This window comes from Somniosus microcephalus, unplaced genomic scaffold (assembly GCF_052327205.1).
Source record: "Somniosus microcephalus isolate GS21.2 unplaced genomic scaffold, FLI_Smic_1.0 unresolved_chr7, whole genome shotgun sequence".
Taxonomy (NCBI): domain Eukaryota; kingdom Metazoa; phylum Chordata; class Chondrichthyes; order Squaliformes; family Somniosidae; genus Somniosus; species Somniosus microcephalus.
The window spans coordinates 42534965-42557747 of record NW_028225185.1 but is presented as its reverse complement, the minus strand read 5'-3'; the positions used below and the strand labels follow the sequence as shown (position 1 = coordinate 42557747).

At 55.5% G+C, this 22783-nt stretch overlaps 1 protein-coding gene across 2 annotated transcripts in view; it reads right to left on the bottom strand.

The window, feature by feature from the left end:
- The window catches only part of lhfpl4b (LHFPL tetraspan subfamily member 4b), a 30406-nt gene extending 12059 nt beyond the window's left edge, over positions 1–18347 (bottom strand). The window contains exons 1-2 of one of the 2 annotated variants that reach the window (XM_085979045.1): positions 17772–18347; positions 2998–3234 (exon numbers count right to left, since the gene is read on the bottom strand). In XM_085979045.1, the coding sequence (XP_085835171.1) occupies positions 2998–3234; positions 17772–18174 (640 nt within the window). In that variant the 5' untranslated portion in view covers positions 18175–18347. The remainder of the gene's footprint in view (positions 1–2997; positions 3235–17771) is intronic. The other variant, XM_085979046.1, reaches the window with a different exon arrangement.
- Positions 18348–22783: the final 4436 nt, after the last annotated feature.

Here is a 22783-nt window from a genome sequence, read left to right as displayed (position 1 = left end):
CGATGAGATCTGGAATGCCGGGCCCCAGTTACAATGCAGCCCCCACCGGGATATAACATCACCGCTCTTCCATTCCCTGCCCCTTAGAGCAAGGGTCTGACGGCAGACGATTTATTTCCTCGCTGCCCCTCCTGGCAATGGAGTCCCAAGTCTTTATGTGGCTGGACCGACAGCCCTTAGCTCGTGAGGTCAAATCCCCCCCTGGGGAAATTGTGGCCTCGAATTCAAATAAATCTGATAACCACCTGCCTTTATCCAGCGGCTTTAATGTAATAAATCGTCCCGAGGCGTTTCACAGGAGTGTAAACCAGTCATCGAGTTACACAGCACAGAAAGAGGCCCATCGTGTCCACGCCGGCCATCAAGCCCTGTCTATTCTAATCCCATTAGAGGGGAGGGGAGGGGAGGGGAGTGAGGGAGAGGAAGGGAGTGAGGGGAGGGGAGTGAGGGAGAGGAAGGGAGTGAGGGGAGTGAGGGAGAGGGAGTGAGGGGAGGGGATGGAAGGGGAAGGGAAGGGAGGGGAGTGAGGGGAGTGGTGGGAGGAGCAGGGATGGGAGGGCAGGAGGGGAGCGGAATGAGGGGAGGGGAGTGAGGGAGAGGGAGTGAGGGAAGGGGAGGGGAGTGAGGGAGAGGGAGCGAAGGGAGGGGAGTGAGGGAGAGGGAGTGAGGGGAGGGGGTTGGAGGGAGAGGGAGTCAGGGAAGGGGAGGGGAAGGGTGTGAGGGGAGTGGGCGGGAGGTTCGGGGTTGGAGGAGGAGGGAGGGAAGGTGCGAGGATGGAGGAGGAGGGAGGGAAGGGAGCAGGTATTGCTGTTTGGTGATCAAGAGGTGCTTACTCTGAGGTGAATTTCCCCCTTTAAAAAGAACGCGTTTATTCCGACAGGGTTTCTTCCCCCCCTCGTCCTCCCCTCCCCCACCCCCAGCCTCTCTTGACCTCTGACTCCGCTGTGTTCCAGGCGTCTGGCCTACGAGGAAAGGGTTAATCGGATGTCTGGAAGTCTGGGAACACGACACTGCTGATTCCCTTCGATATTGCAGTAACCGTAACCATGAGCCTCTGCCTGTTTGGACACAAAGGATCCGTCGGTTTTGATGCAGCGACTGCTCTGGGGTGAGATGAGAAGGGGTGGGAGGAGGCTCGTGTGGAGCAGGAACACCAGCGCGGTCCAGATGGGCCAAATGGCCTGTTTCTGGGCTGTAAAATTCTACCCAAGATAAGCTCCTTCCTGAGAAAGACCACTGATCTGGAAAGTTGGGGAGAGTAGCCAGGTTGGGGAGCTGTACCGGCCTATGGAATAGGAACTCGATAAAATTAAAGCTATTGATGAGGGACAGGCTCCTTGAAATGGGCACTTAACATAAGTGCCAGGCAATGACTACCTCCAACAAGCGAGAGTCTAACCTCCTCCCCTTGACATTCAACGGCATTACCATCGCCGAATCCCCCACCATCAACATCCTGGGGGGTCACCATTGACCAGAAACTTAACTGGACCAGCCACATAAATACTGTGGCAACAAGAGCAGGTCAGAGGCTGGGTATTCTGTGGCGAGTGTCTCACCTCCTGACTCCCCAAAGCATTTCCACCATCTACAAGGCACGAGTCAGGAGTGTGATGGAATACTCTCCACTTGCCTGGATGAGTGCAGCTCCAACAACACTCAAGAAGCTCAACACCATCCAGGACAAAGCAGCCCACTTGATCGACACCCCGTCCACCACCTTAAACAATCACTCCCTCCACCACCAGCGCACCGTGGCTGCAGTGCGCACCATCTACAAGATGCACTGCAGCAACTCACCAAGGCTTCTTTGGCAGCACCTCCCAAACCCGCCACCTCTTCCACCTAGAAGGACAAGGGCAGCAGGCGCACGGGAACACCACCACCTCCAAGTTCCCCTCCAAGTCACACACACCATCCTGACCTGGAAATATATCGGCCGCTCCTTCATCGTCGCTGGGTCAAAATCCTGGAACTCCCTCCCTAACAGCGCTGTGGGAGCACCTTCACCACACGGACTGCAGCGGTTCAAGAAGGCGGCTCACCACCACCTTCTCAAGGGCAACTAGGGATGGGCAATAAATGCTGGCCTTGCCAGCGACGCCCACATCCCGTGAATCAATAAATAAATAAAAATCTCCCCTTAACCTACTCTGCTCTAAGGAGAACAACCCCAGCTTCTCCAGTCTCTCCACATCACTGAAGTCCCTCATCCCCTGGTACCATTCTGGTCAATCTCCCCTTAACCTTCTCTGCTCTAAGGAGAACAATCCCAGCTTCTCCAGTCTCTCCACATCACTGAAGTCCCTCATCCCTGGTACCATTCTGGTCAATCTCCCCTTAACCTTCTCTGCTCTAAGGAGAACAATCCCAGCTTCTCCAGTCTCTCCACATCACTGAAGTCCCTCATCCCTGGTACCATTCTGGTCAATCTCCCCTTAACCTTCTCTGCTCTAAGGAGAACAATCCCAGCTTCTCCAGTCTCTCCACATCACTGAAGTCCCTCATCCCCTGGTACCATTCTGGTCAATCTCCCCTTAACCTTCTCTGCTCTAAGGAGAACAATCCCAGCTTCTCCAGTCTCTCCACATCACTGAAGTCCCTCATCCCTGGTACCATTCTGGTCAATCTCCCCTGAACCTTCTCTGCTCTAAGGAGAACAATCCCAGCTTCTCCAGTCTCTCCACATCACTGAAGTCCCTCATCCCCTGGTACCATTCTGGTCAATCTCCCCTTAACCTTCTCTGCTCCAAGGAGAACAATCCCAGCTTCTCCAGTTTCTCCACGTAACTGAAGTCCCTCATCTATGGTATCATGTGGGGCGAATGGGACAGCTCTTTCAAAAAGCCAGCACAGGCACGATGGTCCGAATGGCCTCCACCTACGATTCTATGATTCAACGTTGCGACACCTATTACTCTGAAGAGTAAATGACACCCCATCCCTCAATGGCTCCGTACCCCGGTCGCTCGCTGACCCCCTCCGGTTGGCACCTACCTTTCTGGCAGTGGTTGAAGTCCTCGGGCAGCAACATGTCCTGACGGTTGCCCAGCACAAAGGCCAGGACGGAGAGAACCAAGGCGTCCAGGACTCCCAGGATGGCCAGCACAAAGGCCCAGTGGATGGAGCAGCCGTCCAGTGCGTAGCTGCCCGCCTGGGCCCCGCAGAGCTGGCGCACTTCCGCAGTCTCCCAGCCGTCGGGGAATATCAGGCAACCCAGGGCCTGGCAGCTTGCTGTGTGGAGCAAGACTCGGTGTTAAGATAGTAAAGGACTCCCATTTCTCCCGCGCCTTTCCCCACCTCAGGACGTCCCAAAGCGCTTCACACCCAATGAAGGGCTTTGTTTTTTTGAAGTGTGGTCACTGTTGCAATGTAGGAAACGCGGCAGCCAATTTGCGCACAGCAAGATCCCACAAACAACAACGCGATCAATGACCGGATCATCTGTTTTTAGCGGTGTTTGGTTGAAGGATAAATATCGGGCCTCAGGACACCGGGGAGAACTCCTCCCCCCCCCCCCGCTCTTCTTCCAATAGTGGCCGTGGGATCTTTTATGTCCCACCTGAGAGGGCAGACGGGGGGGGGGCGGTGGCGGGGGGTGGGCGTCTTGGGTTGAACGTCTCATCTCGAAAAATGCTCGGGTCAGGAGAACATAAGAACATAAGAAATAGGAGCAGGAGTCAGCCATTCGGCCCCTCGAGCCTGCTCCGCCATTCAATCAGATCATGGCTGATCTTCGACCTCATCACCACTTTCCCCCCCGATCCCCATATCCCTTGATTCCCTTAATATTCAAAAATCTATCGATCTCAGCCTTGAATATACTCAACGACTGAGCCTCCACAGCCCTCTGGGGTAGAGAATTCCAAAGATTCAACGCCCTCTGAGTGAAGAAATTCCTCCTCATCTCAGTCCAAAATGGCCGACCCCTTATCCTGAGACTGTGACCCCTGGTTCTAGACTCCCCAGCCAGGGGGAAACAACCTCCCTGCATCTACCCTGTCAAGCCCTGTAAGAATTTTGTATGTTTCAATAAGATCACCTCTCATTCTTCTAAACTCTAGAGAGTATAGGCCTAGTCTACTCAATCTGTCCTCATAGGACAATCCCCCCATCCCAGGAACCAGTCTGGTGAACCTTTGTTGCACTCCCTCTACGGCAAGTATATCCTTCCTTAGGTAAGGAGACCAAAACTGTACACAATACTCCAGGTGGGGTCTCACCAGGGCCCTAAGAGTGTGACAGAATGCTCACCATTGGTCACAGTGACACTCTAGAAGCTTGACACTATTCAGGACCCATGATCGGTGCCCATTGCCACTGGACTCAACATTCACTCCCTCCACCACCGGCGCACCGTGGCTGCAGTGTGGACCATCTACAAGATGCACTGCAGCAACTCGCCAAGGCTTCTTCGGCAGCAACTCCCAAACCCGCGACCTCTTCCACCTAGAAGGACAAGGGCAGCAGGCGCACGGGAACACCACCACCTCCAAGTTCCCCTCCAAGTCACACACACCATCCCGACTTGGAAACATATCGGCTGTTCCTTTATCGTCGCTGGGTCAAAATCCTGGAACTCCCTCCCTAACAGCGCTGTGGGAGCACCTTCACCACACGGACTGCAGCGGTTCAAGGCATAGAAACATAGAAAATTAGGAGCAGGAGTCGGCCATTCGGCCCTTCGAGCCTGCTCCGCCATTCAATATGATCAGGGCTGATCCTCTATCTCAATACCATATTCCCACTCTCTCCCATACCCCTTGATGCCTTTTGTGTCTAGAAATCTATCTGTCTCCTTCTTAAATAGATTCAGTGACTTGGCCTCCACAGCCTTTTGTGGTAGAGAATTCCACAGGTTCACCACCCTCTGAGTGAAGACATTTCTCCTCATCTCAGTCCTAAATGTCCTACCCCGTATCCTGAGACTGTGACCCCTCGTTCTAGACACCCCAGCCAGGGGAAACATCCTCCCTGCATCCAGTCTGTCTAGCCCTGTCAGAATTTTATACGTTTCAATGAGATCCCCTCTCATTCTTCTAAACTCTAGTGAATACAGGCCTAGTCGACCCAATCTCTCCTCATACGACAGTCCTGCCATCCCAGGAATCAGTCTGGTGAACCTTCGCTGCACTCCCTCTATGGCAAGTATATCCTTTCTTAGGTAAGGAGGCCAAAACTGCACACAGTACTCCAGGTGTGGTCTCACCAAGGCCCTGTATAACTGTAGTAAGACATCCTTGCTCCTGTACTCAAATCCTCTTGCAATGAAGGCCAACATCCCATTTGCCTTCCTAACTGCTTGCTGCACCTGCACGTTTGCTCGCCACCACCTTCTCAAAGGGTATCTAGGGATGGGTTAGCTCTTGCCCGAGGTAGCCTTGCCAGCGACACCCACATGCCGAAGAATGTGCTGACTCTCACAGTGAAGGTACGGCACAGAAACAGGCCATTCGGCACAACTAATCTGTGCTGGCATTTATACTCCACACGAGTCTCCTCCCATTCCACCTGCCTCACCTCAGCCTTTCAGCAAATCTTTCTATTCCCTTTACTCTCATCTACTCGTCTAGTTTCCTTTTGAAAAATGCATCTACGCTATTCCCCTCCCTGTGGTAGCGAGTTCCACATTCTCACCACTCTCCGGGCAAAGAAGTTTCTCCTGAATTCCCGATTGGATTTATTAGTGACTCTCTTATATTGATGGCCCCCTAGTTCTGGTCTCCTCTCACAAGTGGAGACACTCTCTTCACGTCTACCCTGTCCAACCCATTCATAATCTTAAAGGCCTCTATCGGGTCAACCCCCCCTCAGCCTTCTCTTTACTAAAGAAAAAAAGCCCCAGCCTGTTCAATCTTTCCCGACAGCTGTAATATCCTCGTGGGGGAATCTAGAACTCAGGGGCACAGTCTCAGAATAAAGGGTCGCCCTTTGAGAACTGAGATGAGGAGGAAGTTCTTCTCTCAGAGGGTCGTAAATCTGTGCCATTCTCCTTATACTCAAATCCTCTTGTAATAAAGGCCAACATACCATTTGCTTTCCTAATTGCTTGCTCTACCTGCATGTTAACTTTCAGTGATTCGTGTACAAGGACACCCAGGACCGTCTGAACACCAACATTTCCCAATCTTTCACCATTTAAAAAATATTCTGGTTTTCTATTTTTCCTACCAAAGTGGGTAACTTCACATTTCTCCACATTATATCCCCTCTGCCACGTTCTTGCCCACTCACGTAGCCTGTCTATATCCCCTTGCAGCCTCTTTGCATCCTCCTCACACCTTACTTTCCCACCCAGCTTTGTATCTGAGTACTGCGTACAGTTTTAGTCTCCTTATTTAAACACAGAAGCAAAAATAGAAACATAGAAGATAGGGGCAGGAGTAGGCCATTCGGCCCCTCGAGCCTGCTCCGCCATTCACCGAGATCATGGCTGATCATCCAAATTCAGTACCCTGTCCCTGCTTTCTCCCCATATCCCTTGATCCCTTTAGCCTTAAGAAATATATCCAACTCCTTCTTGAATATATTTAATGAATTGGCCTCTACTACCTTCTGTGGTAGAGAATTCCACAGGTTCACCACTCTCTGGGTGAAGAAATTCCTCCTCATCTCTGTCCTAAATGGCTTACCCCTTATCCTTAGACTGTGACCCCTGGTTCTGGACTCCCCCGCCATCGGGAACATCCTTCCTGCATCTAGTCTGTCTAGTCCTGTTAGAATTTTATAAGTTTCAATGAGATCCCCTCTCATTCTTCTAAACTCCAGCGAATATAAGCCCAATCGACCCAATCTCTCCTCATACGTCATTCCTGCCATCCCAGGTATCAGCCTGGTGAATCTTCGCTGCAATCTTAAGGAAGGATATCCTTGCATTGGAGGCAGTTCAGAGATGATTCACTCGGTTAATTCCGGAGATGAGAGGGTTTGACTTATGAGGAAAGGTTGAGCAGGTTGGGCCTATACTCATTGGAAGTTAGAAGAATGAGAGGAGATCTTATTGAAACACATAAGATACTGAGAGGGTTCAACAGGGTAGATGCAGAGAGGATGTTTCCCCTCGTGGGGAAATCTAGAACTGAGATGAGGAGGAATTTCTTCTCTCCGAGGGTCGAAAATCTGTGGATTTCTCTGCCTCAGAGAGCCGCGGAGGTTGGGTCATTAAGGTGGAGGCAGACAGATTTTTGCAAGATGAGGGAGTGAAGGGTTATGGGGAGCGGGCAGGGAAGTGGCTTTGAGCCCAAGATCAGCCCTGATCTTATTGAATGGCGGAGGAGGCTCGAGGGGCCAAGTGGCCCATTCCTGCTCCGGTTTCTTATGTTCTGATAGACCTGGGGAAGGTGCTGGACAAGTGCACGAGCTACTGTTCCCTTAGTGCCGCGCTCCTGGATGCAGGAGCAACGAGATCGGCTAGGAGGCCCGGAACTAACCCAAAGCGAAGGAACTTTCAGCTGCCCCAGGTCGGGCAGGGCACTGGGAGTGCGGGAGACTGGCGGAGGGGCCCGCGGGAGTTGGCGTTGGACGTGACTGAACGAAGGAGGAAGGGGCGGAGGTGCGGATTGTGTGAGCTGCAGCAGTGGGCCTAACGCACGTGGTTCCAGCCCGACTGGGAACAGAACGGCCTTGGAACCTATGGCTCGGCAGACTAGGCCAAGCCAAGTACCAAGGCAAGGCTCGCTCCCATCGTCCCCTCTCCCTTGAGTGCAGAGGATTAAGGGGCGATCAGTTCAGGGTTACGGAACCAAGGCGGGTAGACGGGGGTTAAGATACAGATCAACCATGATCTAATTGACCAGGCTCGAGGAGACTGAATGGCCTCCTCCTGTTCCTAATGTAACAGGCTCGAGGGGGTTGAACGGCCTCCTCCTGTTCCTAATGTAACAGGCTCGAGGGGCTGAATGGCCTCCTCCTGTTCCTAATGTAACAGACTCGAGGGGGCTGAACGATCTCCTCCTGTTCCTAATGTAACAGGCTCGAGGGGCTGAATGGTCTCCTCCTGTTCCTAATGTAACAGGCTCGAGGGGATGAACGGCCTCCTCCTGTTCCTAATGTAACAGGCTCGAGGGGGCTGAATGGCCTCCTCCTGTTCCTAATGTAACAGGCTCGAGGGGCTGAATGGCCTCCTCCTGTTCCTAATGTAACAGGCTCGAGGGGATGAACGGCCTCCTCCTGTTCCTAATGTAACAGGCTCGAGGGGGCTGAATGGCCTCCTCCTGTTCCTAATGTAACAGGCTCGAGGGGGCTGAACGGCCTCCTCCTGTTCCTAATGTAACAGGCTCGAGGAGACTGAATGGCCTCCTCCTGTTCCTAATGTAACAGGCTCGAGGGGGTTGAACGGCCTCCTCCTGTTCCTAATGTAACAGGCTCGAGGGGCTGAATGGCCTCCTCCTGTTCCTAATGTAACAGGCTCGAGGGGGCTGAATGGCCTCCTCCTGTTCCGAATGTAACAGGCTCGAGTGGGCTGAATGGCCTCCTCCTGTTCCTAAAGTAACAGGCTCAAGGGGGCTGAACGGCCTCCTCCTGTTCCTTATGTAACAGGCTCGAGGGGGCTTAACGGCCTCCTCCTGTTCCTAATGTAACAGACTCGAGGGGGCTGAACGATCTCCTCCTGTTCCTAATGTAACAGGCTCGAGGGGCTGAATGGTCTCCTCCTGTTCCTAATGTAACAGGCTCGAGGGGATGAACGGCCTCCTCCTGTTCCTAATGTAACAGGCTCGAGGGGGCTGAATGGCCTCCTCCTGTTCCTAATGTAACAGGCTCGAGGGGCTGAATGGCCTCCTCCTGTTCCTAATGTAACAGACTCGAGGGGGCTGAACGATCTCCTCCTGTTCCTAATGTAACAGGCTCGAGGGGCTGAATGGTCTCCTCCTGTTCCTAATGTAACAGGCTCGAGGGGATGAACGGCCTCCTCCTGTTCCTAATGTAACAGGCTCGAGGGGGCTGAATGGCCTCCTCCTGTTCCTAATGTAACAGGCTCGAGGGGCTGAATGGCCTCCTCCTGTTCCTAATGTAACAGGCTCGAGGGGGCTGAACGGCCTCCTCCTGTTCCTAATGTAACAGGCTCGAGGAGACTGAATGGCCTCCTCCTGTTCCTAATGTAACAGGCTCGAGGGGGTTGAACGGCCTCCTCCTGTTCCTAATGTAACAGGCTCGAGGGGCTGAATGGCCTCCTCCTGTTCCTAATGTAACAGGCTCGAGGGGGCTGAATGGCCTCCTCCTGTTCCTAATGTAACAGGCTCGAGTGGGCTGAATGGCCTCCTCCTGTTCCTAAAGTAACAGGCTCAAGGGGGCTGAACGGCCTCCTCCTGTTCCTTATGTAACAGGCTCGAGGGGGCTTAACGGCCTCCTCCTGTTCCTAATGTAACAGACTCGAGGGGGCTGAACGATCTCCTCCTGTTCCTAATGTAACAGGCTCGAGGGGCTGAATGGTCTCCTCCTGTTCCTAATGTAACAGGCTCGAGGGGATGAACGGCCTCCTCCTGTTCCTAATGTAACAGGCTCGAGGGGGCTGAATGGCCTCCTCCTGTTCCTAATGTAACAGGCTCGAGGGGCTGAATGGCCTCCTCCTGTTCCTAATGTAACAGGCTCGAGGGGGCTGAACGGCCTCCTCCTGTTCCTAATGTAACAGGCACAAGGGGGCTGAATGGCCTCCTCCTGTTCCTAATGTAACAGGCTCGCGGGGCTGAAAGGCCTCCTCCTGTTCCTAATGTTACAGACTCGAAGGGGCTGAACGGCCTCCTCCTGTTCCTAATGTAACAGGCTCGAGGGGCTGAACGGCCTCCTCCTGTTCCTAATGCAACAGGCTCGAGGAGGCTGAATGGCCTCCTCCTGTTCCTAATGTAACAGGCTCGAGGGGCTGAACGGCCTCCTCCTGTTCCTAATGTAACAGGCTCGAGGGGGCTGAATGGCCTCCTCCTGTTCCTAATGTAACAGGCTCGAGGGGGCTGAACAGCCTCCTCCTGTTCCTTATGTAACAGGCTCGAGGGGGCTGAACGGCCTCCTCCTGTTGCTAATGTAACAGGCTCGAGGGGCTGAACGGCCTCCACCTGTTCCTAATGTAACAGGCTCGAGGGGCTGAACGGCCTCCTCCTGTTCCTAATGTAACAGGCTCGAGGGGGCTGAATGGCCTCCTCCTGTTCCTAATGTAACAGGCTCGAGCGGCTGAACGGCCTCCTCCTGTTCCTAATGTAACAGGCTCGAGGGGCTGATTGGCCTCCTCCTATTCCTAATGTAAGAGGCTCGAGGGGGTTGAATGGCCTCCTCCTGTTCCTAATGTAACAGGCTCGAGGGGCTGAACGGCCTCCTCCTGTTCCTAATGTAACAGGCTCGAGGGGCTGAATGGCCTCCTTCTGTTCCTAATGTAACAGGCTCGAGAGGGGACTGAATGGCCTCCTCCTGTTCCTAATGTAACAGGCTCAAGGGGGCTGAACGGCCTCCTCCTGTTCCTAATGTAACAGGCTCGAGGGGGCTTAACGGCCTCCTCCTGTTCCTAATGTAACAGGCTCGAGGGGGCAGAACGGCCTCCTCCTGTTCCTAATGTAACAGACTCGAGGGGGCTGAACGATCTCCTCCTGTTCCTAATGTAACAGGCTCGAGGGGCTGAACGGCGTCCTCCTGTTCCTAATGTAACAGGCTCGAGGGGGCTGAATGGCCTCCTCCTGTTCCAAGTGTAACAGGCTCGAGGGGCTGAATGGCCTCCTCCTGTTCCTAATGTAACAGGCTCAAGGGGGCAGAACGGCCTCCTCCTGTTCCTAATGTAACAGACTCGAGGGGGCTGAACGATCTCCTCCTGTTCCTAATGTAACAGGCTCGAGGGGCTGAACGGCGTCCTCCTGTTCCTAATGTAACAGGCTCGAGGGGGCTGAATGGCCTCCTCCTGTTCCAAGTGTAACAGGCTCGAGGGGCTGAATGGCCTCCTCCTGTTCCTAATGTAACAGGCTCGAGGGGGCTGAACGGCCTCCTCCTGTTCCTAATGTAACAGGCACAAGGGGGCTGAATGGCCTCCTCCTGTTCCTAATGTAACAGGCTCGAGGGGCTGAACGGCCTCCTCCTGTTCCTAATGTAACAGGCTCGAGGGGCTGAACGGCCTCCTCCTGTTCCTAATGTTACAGACTCGAAGGGGCTGAACGGCCTCCTCCTGTTCCTAATGTAACAGGCTCGAGGGGCTGAACGGCCTCCTCCTGTTCCTAATGCAACAGGCTCGAGGAGGCTGAATGGCCTCCTCCTGCTCCTAATGTAACAGGCTCGAGGGGCTGAACGGCCTCCTCCTGTTCCTAATGTAACAGGCTCGAGGGGGCTGAACGGCCTCCTCCTGTTCCTAATGTAACAGGCTCGAGGGGTTGAATGCCCTCCTCCTGTTCCTAATGTAACAGGCTGGAGGGGTTGAATGGCCTCCTCCTGTTCCTAATGTAACAGGCTCGAGGGGCTGAATGCCTCCTCCTGTTCCTAATGTAACAGGCTCCAGGGGCTGAACGACCTCCTCCTGTTCCTAATGTAACAGGCTCGAGGGTCTGAACGGCCTCCTCCTGTTCCTAATGTAACAGGCTCGAGGGGGCTGAACGGCCTCCTCCTGTTCCTAATGTAACAGGCTCGAGGGGGCTGAACGGCCTCCTCCTGTTCCTAATGTAACAGGCTCGAGGGGTTGAATGGCCTCCTCCTGTTCCTAATGTAACAGGCTCGAGGGGGCTGAATGGCCTCCTCCTGTTAATGGCCTCCTCCTGTTCCTAATGTAACAGGCTCGGGGGGCTGAACGGCCTCCTCCTGTTCCTAATGTAACAGTCTCGAGGGGGCTGAACGGCCTCCTCCTGTTCCTAATGTAACAGGCTCGAGGGGTTGAATGGCCTCCTCCTGTTCCTAATGTAACAGGCTCGAGGGGCAGAACGGCCTCCTCCTGTTCCTAATGTAACAGGCTCGAGCGGCTGAACGGCCTCCTCCTGTTCCTAATGTAACAGGCTCGAGGGGCTGATTGGCCTCCTCCTATTCCTAATGTAAGAGGCTCGAGGGGGTTGAATGGCCTCCTCCTGTTCCTAATGTAACAGGCTCGAGGGGTTGAATGCCCTCCTCCTGTTCCTAATGTAACAGGCTGGAGGGGTTGAATGGCCTCCTCCTGTTCCTAATGTAACAGGCTCCAGGGGCTGAACGACCTCCTCCTGTTCCTAATGTAACAGGCTCGAGGGTCTGAACGGCCTCCTCCTGTTCCTAATGTAACAGGCTCGAGGGGGCTGAACGGCCTCCTCCTGTTCCTAATGTAACAGGCTCGAGGGGTTGAATGGCCTCCTCCTGTTCCTAATGTAACAGGCTCGAGGGGGCTGAATGGCCTCCTCCTGTTAATGGCCTCCTCCTGTTCCTAATGTAACAGGCTCGGGGGGCTGAACGGCCTCCTCCTGTTCCTAATGTAACAGTCTCGAGGGGGCTGAACGGCCTCCTCCTGTTCCTAATGTAACAGGCTCGAGGGGTTGAATGGCCTCCTCCTGTTCCTAATGTAACAGGCTCGAGGGGGCTGAACGGCCTCCTCCTGCTCCTAATGTAACAGGCTCGAGGGGCTGAACGGCCTCCTCCTGTTCCTAATGTAACAGGCTCGCGGGGCTGAATGGCCTCCTTCTGTTCCTAATGTAACAGGCTCGAGAGGGGACTGAATGGCCTCCTCCTGTTCCTAATGTAACAGGCTCAAGGGGGCTGAACGGCCTCCTCCTGTTCCTAATGTAACAGACTCGAGGGGGCTGAACGATCTCCTCCTGTTCCTAATGTAACAGGCTCGAGGGGCTGAACGGTCTCCTCCTGTTCCTAATGTAACAGGCTCGAGGGGCTGAACGGCCTCCTCCTGTTCCTAATGTAACAGGCTCGAGGGGGCTGAATGGCCTCCTCCTGTTCCTAATGTAACAGGCTCGAAGGGCTGAATGGCCTCCTCCTGTTCCTAATGTAACAGGCTCGAGGGGGCTGAACGGCCTCCTCCTGTTCCTAATGTAACAGGCACAAGGGGGCTGAATGGCCTCCTCCTGTTCCTAATGTAACAGGCTCGAGGGGCTGAACGGCCTCCTCCTGTTCCTAATGTTACAGACTCGAAGGGGCTGAACGGCCTCCTCCTGTTCCTAATGTAACAGGCTCGAGGGGCTGAACGGCCTCCTCCTGTTCCTAATGCAACAGGCTCGAGGAGGCTGAATGGCCTCCTCCTGTTCCTAATGTAACAGGCTCGAGGGGCTGAACGACCTCCTCCTGTTCCTAACTTAACAGGCTCGAGGGGGCTGAACGGCCTCCTCCTGTTCCTAATGTAACAGGCTCGAGGAGGCTGAATGGCCTCCTCCTGTTCCTAATGTAACAGGCTCGAGGGGGCTGAACGGCCTCCTCCTGTTCCTTATGTAACAGGCTCGAGGGGGCTGAACGGCCTCCTCCTGTTCCTAATGTAACAGGCTCAAGGGGGCTGAACGGCCTCCTCCTGTTCCTAATGTAACAGGCTTGAGGGGCTGAATGGTCTCCTCCTGTTCCTAATGTAACAGGCTCGAGAGGCTGAATGGCCTCCTCCTGTTCCTCATGTAACAGGCTCCAGGGGCTGAACGGCCTCCTCCTGTTCCTAATGTAACAGGCTCGAGGGTCTGAACGGCCTCCTCCTGTTCCTAATGTAACAGGCTCGAGGGGGTTGAACGGCCTCCTCCTGTTCCTAATGTAACAGGCTCGAGGGGGCTGAACGGCCTCCTCCTGTTCCTAATGTAACAGGCTCGAGGGGTTGAATGGCCTCCTCCTGTTCCTAATGTAACAGGCTCGAGGGGGCTGAACGGCCTCCTCCTGTTCCTAATGTAACAGGCTCGAGGGGCTGAACGGCCTCCTCCTGTTCCTAATGTAACAGGCTCCAGGGGGCTGAATGGCCTCCTCCTGTTAATGGCCTCCTCCTGTTCCTAATGTAACAGGCTCGAGGGGGCTGAATGGCCTCCTCCTGTTCCTAATGTAACAGGCTCGAGGGGGCTGAATGGCCTCCTCCTGTTCCTAATGTAACAAGCTCGAGGTGGCTGAATGGCCTCCTGCTGTTCCTAATGTAACAGGCTCGAGGGGGCTGAACGGCCTCCTCCTGTTCCTAATGTAACAGGCTCGAGGGGGCTGAATGGCCTCCTCCTGTTCCAAATGTAACAGGCTCGAGGGGGCTGAACGGCCTCCTGCTGTTCCTAATGTAACAGGCTCGAGGTGGCTGAACGGCCTCCTCCTGTTCCTAATGTAACGGGCTCGAGGGGGCTGAACGGCCTCCTCCTGTTCCTAATGTAACAGGCTCGAGGGGGCTGAATGGCCTCCTCCTGTTCCTAATGTAACAGGCTCGAGGGGGCTGAACGGCCTCCTCCTGTTCCTAATGTAACAGGCTCGAGGGGCTGAACGGCCTCCTCCTGTTCCTAATGTAACAAGCTCGAGGGGGCTGAACGGCCTCCTCCTGTTCCTAATGTGACAGGCTCGAGGGGGCTGAATGGCCTCCTCCTGTTAATGGCCTCCTCCTGTTCCTAATGTAACAGGCTCGAGGGGGCTGAATGGCCTCCTCCTGTTAATGGCCTCCTCCTGTTCCTAATGTAACAGGCTCGAGGGGGCTGAATGGCCTCCTCCTGTTCCTAATGTAACAGGCTCGAGGGGGCTGAATGGCCTCCTCCTGTTCCTAATGTAACAAGCTCGAGGGGGCTGAATGGCCTCCTGCTGTTCCTAATGTAACAGGCTCGAGGGGGCTGAACGGCCTCCTCCTGTTCCTAATGTAACAGGCTCGAGGGGGCTGAATGGCCTCCTCCTGTTCCAAATGTAACAGGCTCGAGGGGGCTGAACGGCCTCCTGCTGTTCCTAATGTAACAGGCTCGAGGTGGCTGAACGGCCTCCTCCTGTTCCTAATGTAACGGGCTCGAGGGGGCTGAACGGCCTCCTCCTGTTCCTAATGTAACAGGCTCGAGGGGGCTGAATGGCCTCCTCCTGTTCCTAATGTAACAGGCTCGAGGGGGCTGAACGGCCTCCTCCTGTTCCTAATGTAACAGGCTCGAGGGGCTGAACGGCCTCCTCCTGTTCCTAATGTAACAAGCTCGAGGGGGCTGAACGGCCGCCTCCTGTTCCTAATGTGACAGGCTCGAGGGGGCTGAATGGCCTCCTCCTGTTAATGGCCTCCTCCTGTTCCTAATGTAACAGGCTCGAGGGGGCTGAATGGCCTCCTCCTGTTCCTAATGTAACAGGCTCGAGGGGGCTGAACGGCCTCCTCCTGTTCCTAATGTAACAAGCTCGAGGGGGCTGAATGGCCTCCTGCTGTTCCTAATGTAACAGGCTCGAGGGGGCTGAACGGCCTCCTGCTGTTCCTAATGTAACAGGCTCGAGGGAGCTGAACGGCCTCCTCCTGTTCTTAATGTAACAGGCTCGAGGGGGCTGAATGGCCTCCTCCTGTTCCTAATGTAACAGGCTCGAGGGGGCTGAACGGCCTCCTCCTGTTCCTAATGTAACAGGCTCGAGGGGGCTGAACGGCCTCCTCCTGTTCCTAATGTAACAGGCTCGAGGGTGCTGAACGGCCTCCTCCTGTTCCTAATGTAACAGGCTCGAGGGGGCTGAACGGCCTCCTCCTGTTCCTGTTTGGGGAATGGGAGAGAGGGGTTTTGGAGAGGGGGAGGGTTTGGGGAGGGGGAGGGTTGTGGAAGGGGGAGAGGGGAGTGGGGGCGTTGGGAGAGAGGGAGGGGAGAGGCGGCTAGAACACAATCCCTGTGGTCTCAGGTGAAACCCGAGACTGGTCTCCATGCTCACTCCCAGCGGGGCCCTTGTGTTGGGAGGCGGGAGGAGCTGCTTTAAGTCATGGGCTGGCGGGGGCGGGGGGTGGCTCCAATGACCTCTCCCAAGGACACGCGCAGGCCTCGACCCTTGCCCTCTGACCTGAAGTTGACCGAATGGTCTCTGTCATCCCCAGCCAATCAGGATCTGGATGGAGAGGGTCGGCGGGGGGAAGGGGTGGGACCAGGCGGTCAGCTGACCTTGGCCTTCATTGACGCCCCCCCAACCCCGTCTCCCCGGCGCTAGTCGTGACCGTTAGCCACCCGCCCACCTCGACGTGGGGAGTCGTCAGAGGCCGGGGTACTAATTGACCGGCGCAGAAGCGGCGGGATTGGAGCCTTAACCCGAGGAGAATTGGTTTGTACTGCTGACCGGCGGGGCTGGGGGGAAGGCTGGGCTCCTCAACGGTGCCCGCAGCATAGGATCGAACTCGGCGGCGATGCCTCCCCCAGTCGAATAGTCCAGCCCCGCCATCCACGCACTGTGCCTGGGCGCTCGCGCCTGAAGAGGCGGGACTGCGGGAACGCGCTGGGAGGGTGGGGTGTGGGGGGGCTGGTGGGGAGGAGGCTGGGCACGTGGGCATTTCTACGGGGGTTGCCCCGTGTCGCGCCAGGGGCATTTCTATGGGTTTCGCCCTCCCCCATCCTTCGCCGCCTTTCAGGATGAGGCCGTCCTGAATGCGCAGCCGCCGTAACGCACGGGCTCCGTCGACATTCGGCAACGGCAGCATCACCGACGTTCGACAACAGCAGCATCACTTAGAACACAATCGTCAACAAAGCGCAGGAGGAGGCCATTCGGCCCATCGTGCCTGTGCCCGGCTCTCTTCCCCCACCTCACACCACTCCCCACTTCCCCCCCCCCCCACCCCGCCCCCATTACCTGCAGAAGCATCGTCTATCCCTCGCGGCCAAATAGACCGGACAAGGCTTGTCGGGTGGGGAAACGGTCTGGGTGACCCCGCTCCCAGCCTGATGGGCGCCGACTCCCACCGCGGAGGGGGTCGGCGGGGGGGAAGGGTGGGGCAATTCCGTGGAACTGGGCCAGCCTTCCTCCTGTACATCGCCCAAGCTGCCATCCTTCAGTGGCGAGAACTTGGCGTGGCTATTCGACTGTGGGGGGCATCGTAGCCCAGCCCCGATCCTGTCCTGGCCTGCTTTTTAAAAAAAAACTCTTATTTCGATTCTCTTGATGCAGGAGGCATTGGCGAGGCCACGCGTACTGCCCCACCACCAGCGGTTGTTTGTTTTTTAACCACTGACATTGAGAGACAGCCACCCCCCGGGTGGGGCTGGAGTCACGTGTAGGCCCAGTAGTCAACCTCTTTGGGTAGGGGTCAGGAGCATGGGCTGTAGCCGACTCCACCCAATACCCCCTAAACTGGAGGGTGCTGAGGCCGATGGCGGGGCCCCCCTCCACACGCAACTTGCCCCGGGGGGTGAGATCCGCTGGGCCGCGGACGGAGCCTGGGCCTTTCCTGGACCGTGCGAGGGGCTCAGTCCCGCACGCCGAGCTGAGATTAGCCAATCCGCCTAGGCCGAGGATGAAGCCTGGGGCTTTCCTGCTCCGTGGGGTGGGGTCTCAGTCGCGCACGACGAGCCGAGATTAGCCAATCCGGCTGGGCCGCGGATGAAGCCTGGGGCTTTCCTGCTCCATGTGAGGGACTCAGTCGCACACGGCGAGTCGAGATTAGCGAATCTGGCTAGGCCGCGGATGAAGCCTGGGGCTTTCCTGCTCCATGTGAGGGACTCAGTCCCGCACGCCGAGCCGAGATTAGCCAATCTGGCTAGGCCGCGGATGAAGCCTGGGGCTTTCCTGCTCCATGTGAGGGACTCAGTCCCGCACGCCGAGCCGAGATTAGCCAATCTGGCTAGGCCGCGGATGGAGCCTGGGCCTTTCCTGCTCTGTGTGCATGTGAGGGCCTCGGTCCCGTCAACAGACAATGAACGGCACTCCCCCCGCCCCATCCCCAGCCCGCGCGTGACTCCCGCAAACAGAAGGCTCCATACCGGCAGAAAACTGGAGCCAGGCGCACACCTTGTATACCGTGGCCAGGCTGCAGCAGCGGTACAGGCCGAGGCAGCAGACGCTGGCCAGCACCAGCGCCAGCGCCATGCAGATGAAGACCGCCGCCGTCTTGAAGGAGGGCACGGGCGACAGGCTGGCCAGGGAGCCCCGGCACTCAGGCAGCCGGTCCGTCTCCACGCACACCTCGAACAGGCCGAAGCTGCCGGCCGGGGCGGAGGGGGGCCGAGGCAGGCCGCCCGTGCGCACCCAGGCCGGCTCGATCAGCACCACCACCTCCAGGACGGTGAAGCACAGCGTGCAGACGGCCCACAGGGCGCCGACGGCCCGGGCGTTGCGGACAAAGTCCGTCTGGTAGAGCTGGGCCACCTCCTGTGCCGCCAGCATCCTGCCGAGTCGGGGCCTGAGCGGCTAGGCCGGGATTCAGCCCTCTTCGTCAGCTGCAGACGCGTTTCGACTGCAGCAAAGCCTGCAGGAACACAGCCAGTCTGACAGCTAATCTATCAAGGACACACAGTCCTCCTCCTCCTCCTCCTCACAGCTCGCAGCCTCCTGCAGCAGGCCAGGGACACTCGATTCTCTCTCACACACACACACAGGTTATGATGCGAGTGTCAGGCAACCACAGCGTTGATGCAGCATCTCCAATGCAGGAAAATGTCCCAAGGCGCTTCACAGGAACGTAAATCAGATGATAAGACAAAGGAGGAGATATTAGCAGGGCATACTGCAATGTTGGTGGCTTTTAAGGAGGAGAGAGGCAGAGGGGTTTAGGGAGGGGATTCCAGGGCTCGGGGCCCAGGCGCGGTCGCCAGATCTGGGAGGGTTGTAGGGGCTGGAGGAAGTTACGGAGTTAGGGAGGGGGGCGAGGAGACCACGGAGGGATTGGAACACGAGGATGGAGAATTTTGAAATTGAGGTGTTGCTGGACCGGGTGCCAGTGTAGGTCAACGAGCACAGGGCGGGGTGATGGGAGAACGGGACTCGGTGTGAGTTAGGACACGGGGCGGCCGAGGTTTGGATGACCTTAATCTTACGGAAGGTGGGAAGCTGGCCAGGAGTGCGTTGGAATAGTCAAGTCGGGAGGGGACAAAGGCAGGGATGAGGGTTTCAGCAGCGGACGAGCTGAGGCAGGGGCGGAGACGGGCGGTGTTGCGGAGGTGGAAATAGGCAGTCTTTATGTAATGGGCAGTTTATCAGAGACCCTCCATTAAGGAGGGGGGCTACTCGGAGAAATTACAACATAGATACAGGCTATTTGGTGATGTGGGCATCGCTGGGAAGGCCAGCATTTATTGCCCATCCCTAATCGCTCCTTGAGAAGGCGGTGGTGAGCCGCTTTCTTGAACCGCTGCAGTCCGTGTGGTGAAGGTGCTCCCACAGTGCTGTTAGGGAGGGAGTTCCAAGGATTTTGACCCAGCGACGATGAAGGAAAGGCCGATATATTTCCAAGTCGGGATGGTGTGTGTGACTTGGAGGTGGTGGTGTTCCCGTGCGCCTGCTGCCCTTGTCCTTCTAGGTGGCAGAGGTCGTGGGTTTGGGAGGTGCTGCCGAAGAAGCCTTGGCGAGTTGCTGCAGTGCATCTTGTAGCTGGTACACACCGCACAACCCCTCCCCCCTGCTCTTTCCCCACAGCCCGGCACATTTTTCCCCTTCAAGTATTTCTCCAATTCCCCTTTTGAAAGTTACTATTGAATCTGCTCCCACCGCCCTTTCAGGCAGCGCGTTCCAGATCACAACAACTCGCTGCGTAAAAAACATTCTCCTCATCTCCCCTCTGGTTCTTTTGCCAATTTTTGTAAAGCAGTGTCCTCTGGTTACCGACCCTCCTGCCACAGGACTGCGTACGCCTCACACGCATCTAACTTTCCCCATGGGATGTTAAAAAGCCAAGCTCGTAACAGCCGCCAGTTTTAATATGATTTGAAAGCGAAGAAATGAAAGGGACGCATGCCCCATTTTTTTCAACTCGCAGAATGCGCAAGGTGAAGTCTCAGGGCAGAGGCTGTCTTCGATCGAGCGGTTTAATCTCCGCCTTGGACCATCGCTCCTCTGTCAGCTGTTCTCTGTAGCTGTCAACTGGTTAATGATCTCTGCGATTAGAGCACGCAGGAACCTGCCAGGAAGTCAGCTCCCAGCCGAGCAAATTAAAATCTGCGTCCGTGTTTGGCCATCGGCCAGGACTGAGGGACAACCGTGAAGTGGCTGGCTGTTGCCGTGTTTAGAGTCCGAGGATGGGACTGGGAATAACAGGAGAGAGGGATGGAGGGAGGGGGAAAGGCGCTACACTTTAGGAAGGACATCAAGGCTTTGGAGAGGGTCCCAGAATAGATTGACCAGAACGGTTCCAGGGATGAGGGACTTCAGTGATGTGGAGAGACTGGAGAAGTTGGTGTTGTTCTCCTTAGAGCAGAGAAGGTTAAGGGGAGATTGACCAGAATGGTACCAGGGACGAGGGACTTCAGTGATGTGGAGAGACTGGAGAAGCTGCGACTGTTCTCCTTAGAGCAGAGAAGGTTAAGGGGAGATTGACCAGAATGGTTCCAGGGATGAGGGACTTCAGTGATGTGGAGAGGCTGGAGAAGCTGGGGTTGTTCTCCTTAGAGCAGAGAAGGTTAAGGGGAGATTGACCAGAATGGTACCAGGGATGAGTGACTTCAGTGATGTGGAGAGACTGGAGAAGCTGGGATTGTTCTCCTTAGAGCAGAGAAGATTAAGGGGAGATTGACCAGAATGGTACCAGGGATGAAGGACTTCAGTGATGTGGAGAGACTGGAGAAGCTGGGATTGTTCTCCTTAGAGCAGAGAAGGTTAAGGGGAGATTGACCAGAATGGTACCAGGGATGAGGGACTTCAGTGATGTGGAGAGACTGGAGAAGCTGGGGTTGTTCTCCTTGGAGCAGAGAAGGTTAAGGGGAGATTGACCAGAATGGTACCAGGGATGAGGGACTTCAGTGATGTGGAGAGACTGGGGAAGCTGGGGTTGTTCTCCTTAGAGCAGAGAAGGTTAAGGGGAGATTGACCAGAATGGTACCAGGGAGGAGGGACATCAGTGATGTGGAGAGACTGGAGATGCTGGGGTTGTTCTCCTTAGAGCAGAGAAGGTTAAGGGGAGATTGACCAGAATGGTACCAGGGATGAGGGACTTCAGTGATGTGGAGAGACTGGAGAAGCTGGGATTGTTCTCCTTAGAGCAGAGAAGGTTAAGGGGAGATTGACCAGAATGGTACCAGGGATGAGGGACTTCAGTGATGTGGAGAGACTGGAGAAGCTGGGATTGTTCTCCTTAGAGCAGAGAAGGTTAAGGGGAGATTGACCAGAATGGTACCGGGGATGAGGGACTTCAGTGATGTGGAGAGACTGGAGAAGCTGGGATTGTTCTCCTTAGAGCAGAGAAGGTTAAGGGGAGATTGACCAGAATGGTACCAGGGGATGAGGGACTTCAGTGATGTGGAGAGACTGGAGAAGCTGGGGTTGTTCTCCTTAGAGCAGAGAAGGTTAAGGGGAGATTGACCAGAATGGTACCAGGGATGAGGGACATCAGTGATGTGGAGAGACTGGAGATGCTGGGGTTGTTCTCCTTAGAGCAGAGAAGGTTAAGGGGAGATTGACCAGAATGGTACCGGGGATGAGGGACTTCAGTGATGTGGAGAGACTGGAGAAGCTGGGATTGTTCTCCTTAGAGCAGAGAAGGTTAAGGGGAGATTGACCAGAATGGTACCAGGGATGAGGGACTTCAGTGATGTGGAGAGACTGGAGAAGCTGGGATTGTTCCCCTTAGAGCAGAGAAGGTTAAGGGGAGATTGACCAGAATGGTACCAGGGATGAGGGACTTCAGTGATGTGGAGAGACTGGAGAAGCTGGGATTGTTCTCCTTGGAGCAGAGACGGTTAAGGGGAGATTTGATCGAGTTGCTCTAAATCATGAGGGGTCTAGACAGAGTAAATAAAGAGAAACTGTTCCCACTGGCGGAAGTGTCGATAACCAGAGGACACAGGTTTAAGGCGATTGGTAAAAGAACCAGAGGCAACATGAGGAAAAACTTTTTTATGCAGCGAGTGGTCAGGATTCGGAATGCGCTGCGTGAGAGGGCGGTGGAGGCAGATTCAACGGTAGCCTTCGAAAGGGAATTGGATACATACTTGAAGGAGAAAAAGTTGCATGGAAATGAAGAGCAGGGGAGGGGCGTGTGACTGACTGGATTGCTCTCCGACAGAGCCGGCGCAGACTCGATGGGCCGAATGGCCTCTTTCTGCGCTGTACGATTCTATGAGGAACGTGGAGGAAAGGACTGGAGTTTAAATATCACTTACTTGGCGCCTCGCTCACAGCTCAGCAGAGAAGGCATTAATTCGGAGTCCAGTGGCTGATGTTGAGGAGGCCAATGGGCCCGCCAGTGTGCAAAGCAAGATCCCACAGAGTGAATCGAGTTAGTTCCATTTCACATCCTTGGGATGTCCCAAGGCTCTTCACAGCCAATCAATTATCTTTGAATTGCAGTCACTGTCGTGATGTAGCCAAATATAAGTCGGCAATGTGCGCACAGCAAGCTCCCACAAACAGCAATGAGCTAAATGACCCAGTTGTTTTTAATGGTAATGTTCGAGGGATACATGTCAGCCCCAGGACACCGGGGATAACTCCGCCCCCCCCCCCGCTCTTCTTCCAATAGTGGCCGTGGGATCTTTCACGTCCCACCCGAGAGGGCAGACGGGGGCCTCGGGTTTAACGTCTCATCCCGAAATCCCTCCATGCCCTCGCTCCACCTCCCTCCCTATCGTTGTAACCTCCTCCAGCCACTACAACCCTCCGAGATCTCCGCGCTCCTCCAATTCTGGCCTCTCGCGTGTTCCCTGATTTCCATCACTCCGCCATTGGCGACCGCGCCAGTGCCCCGAGCTCTGGAATTCCCTCCCTAAACCTCTCCGCCTCTCTCTCCTCCTTTAAGACGCTCCTTAAAACCGACCTCTGTGACCCAGCTTTTGGTCGCCGGTCC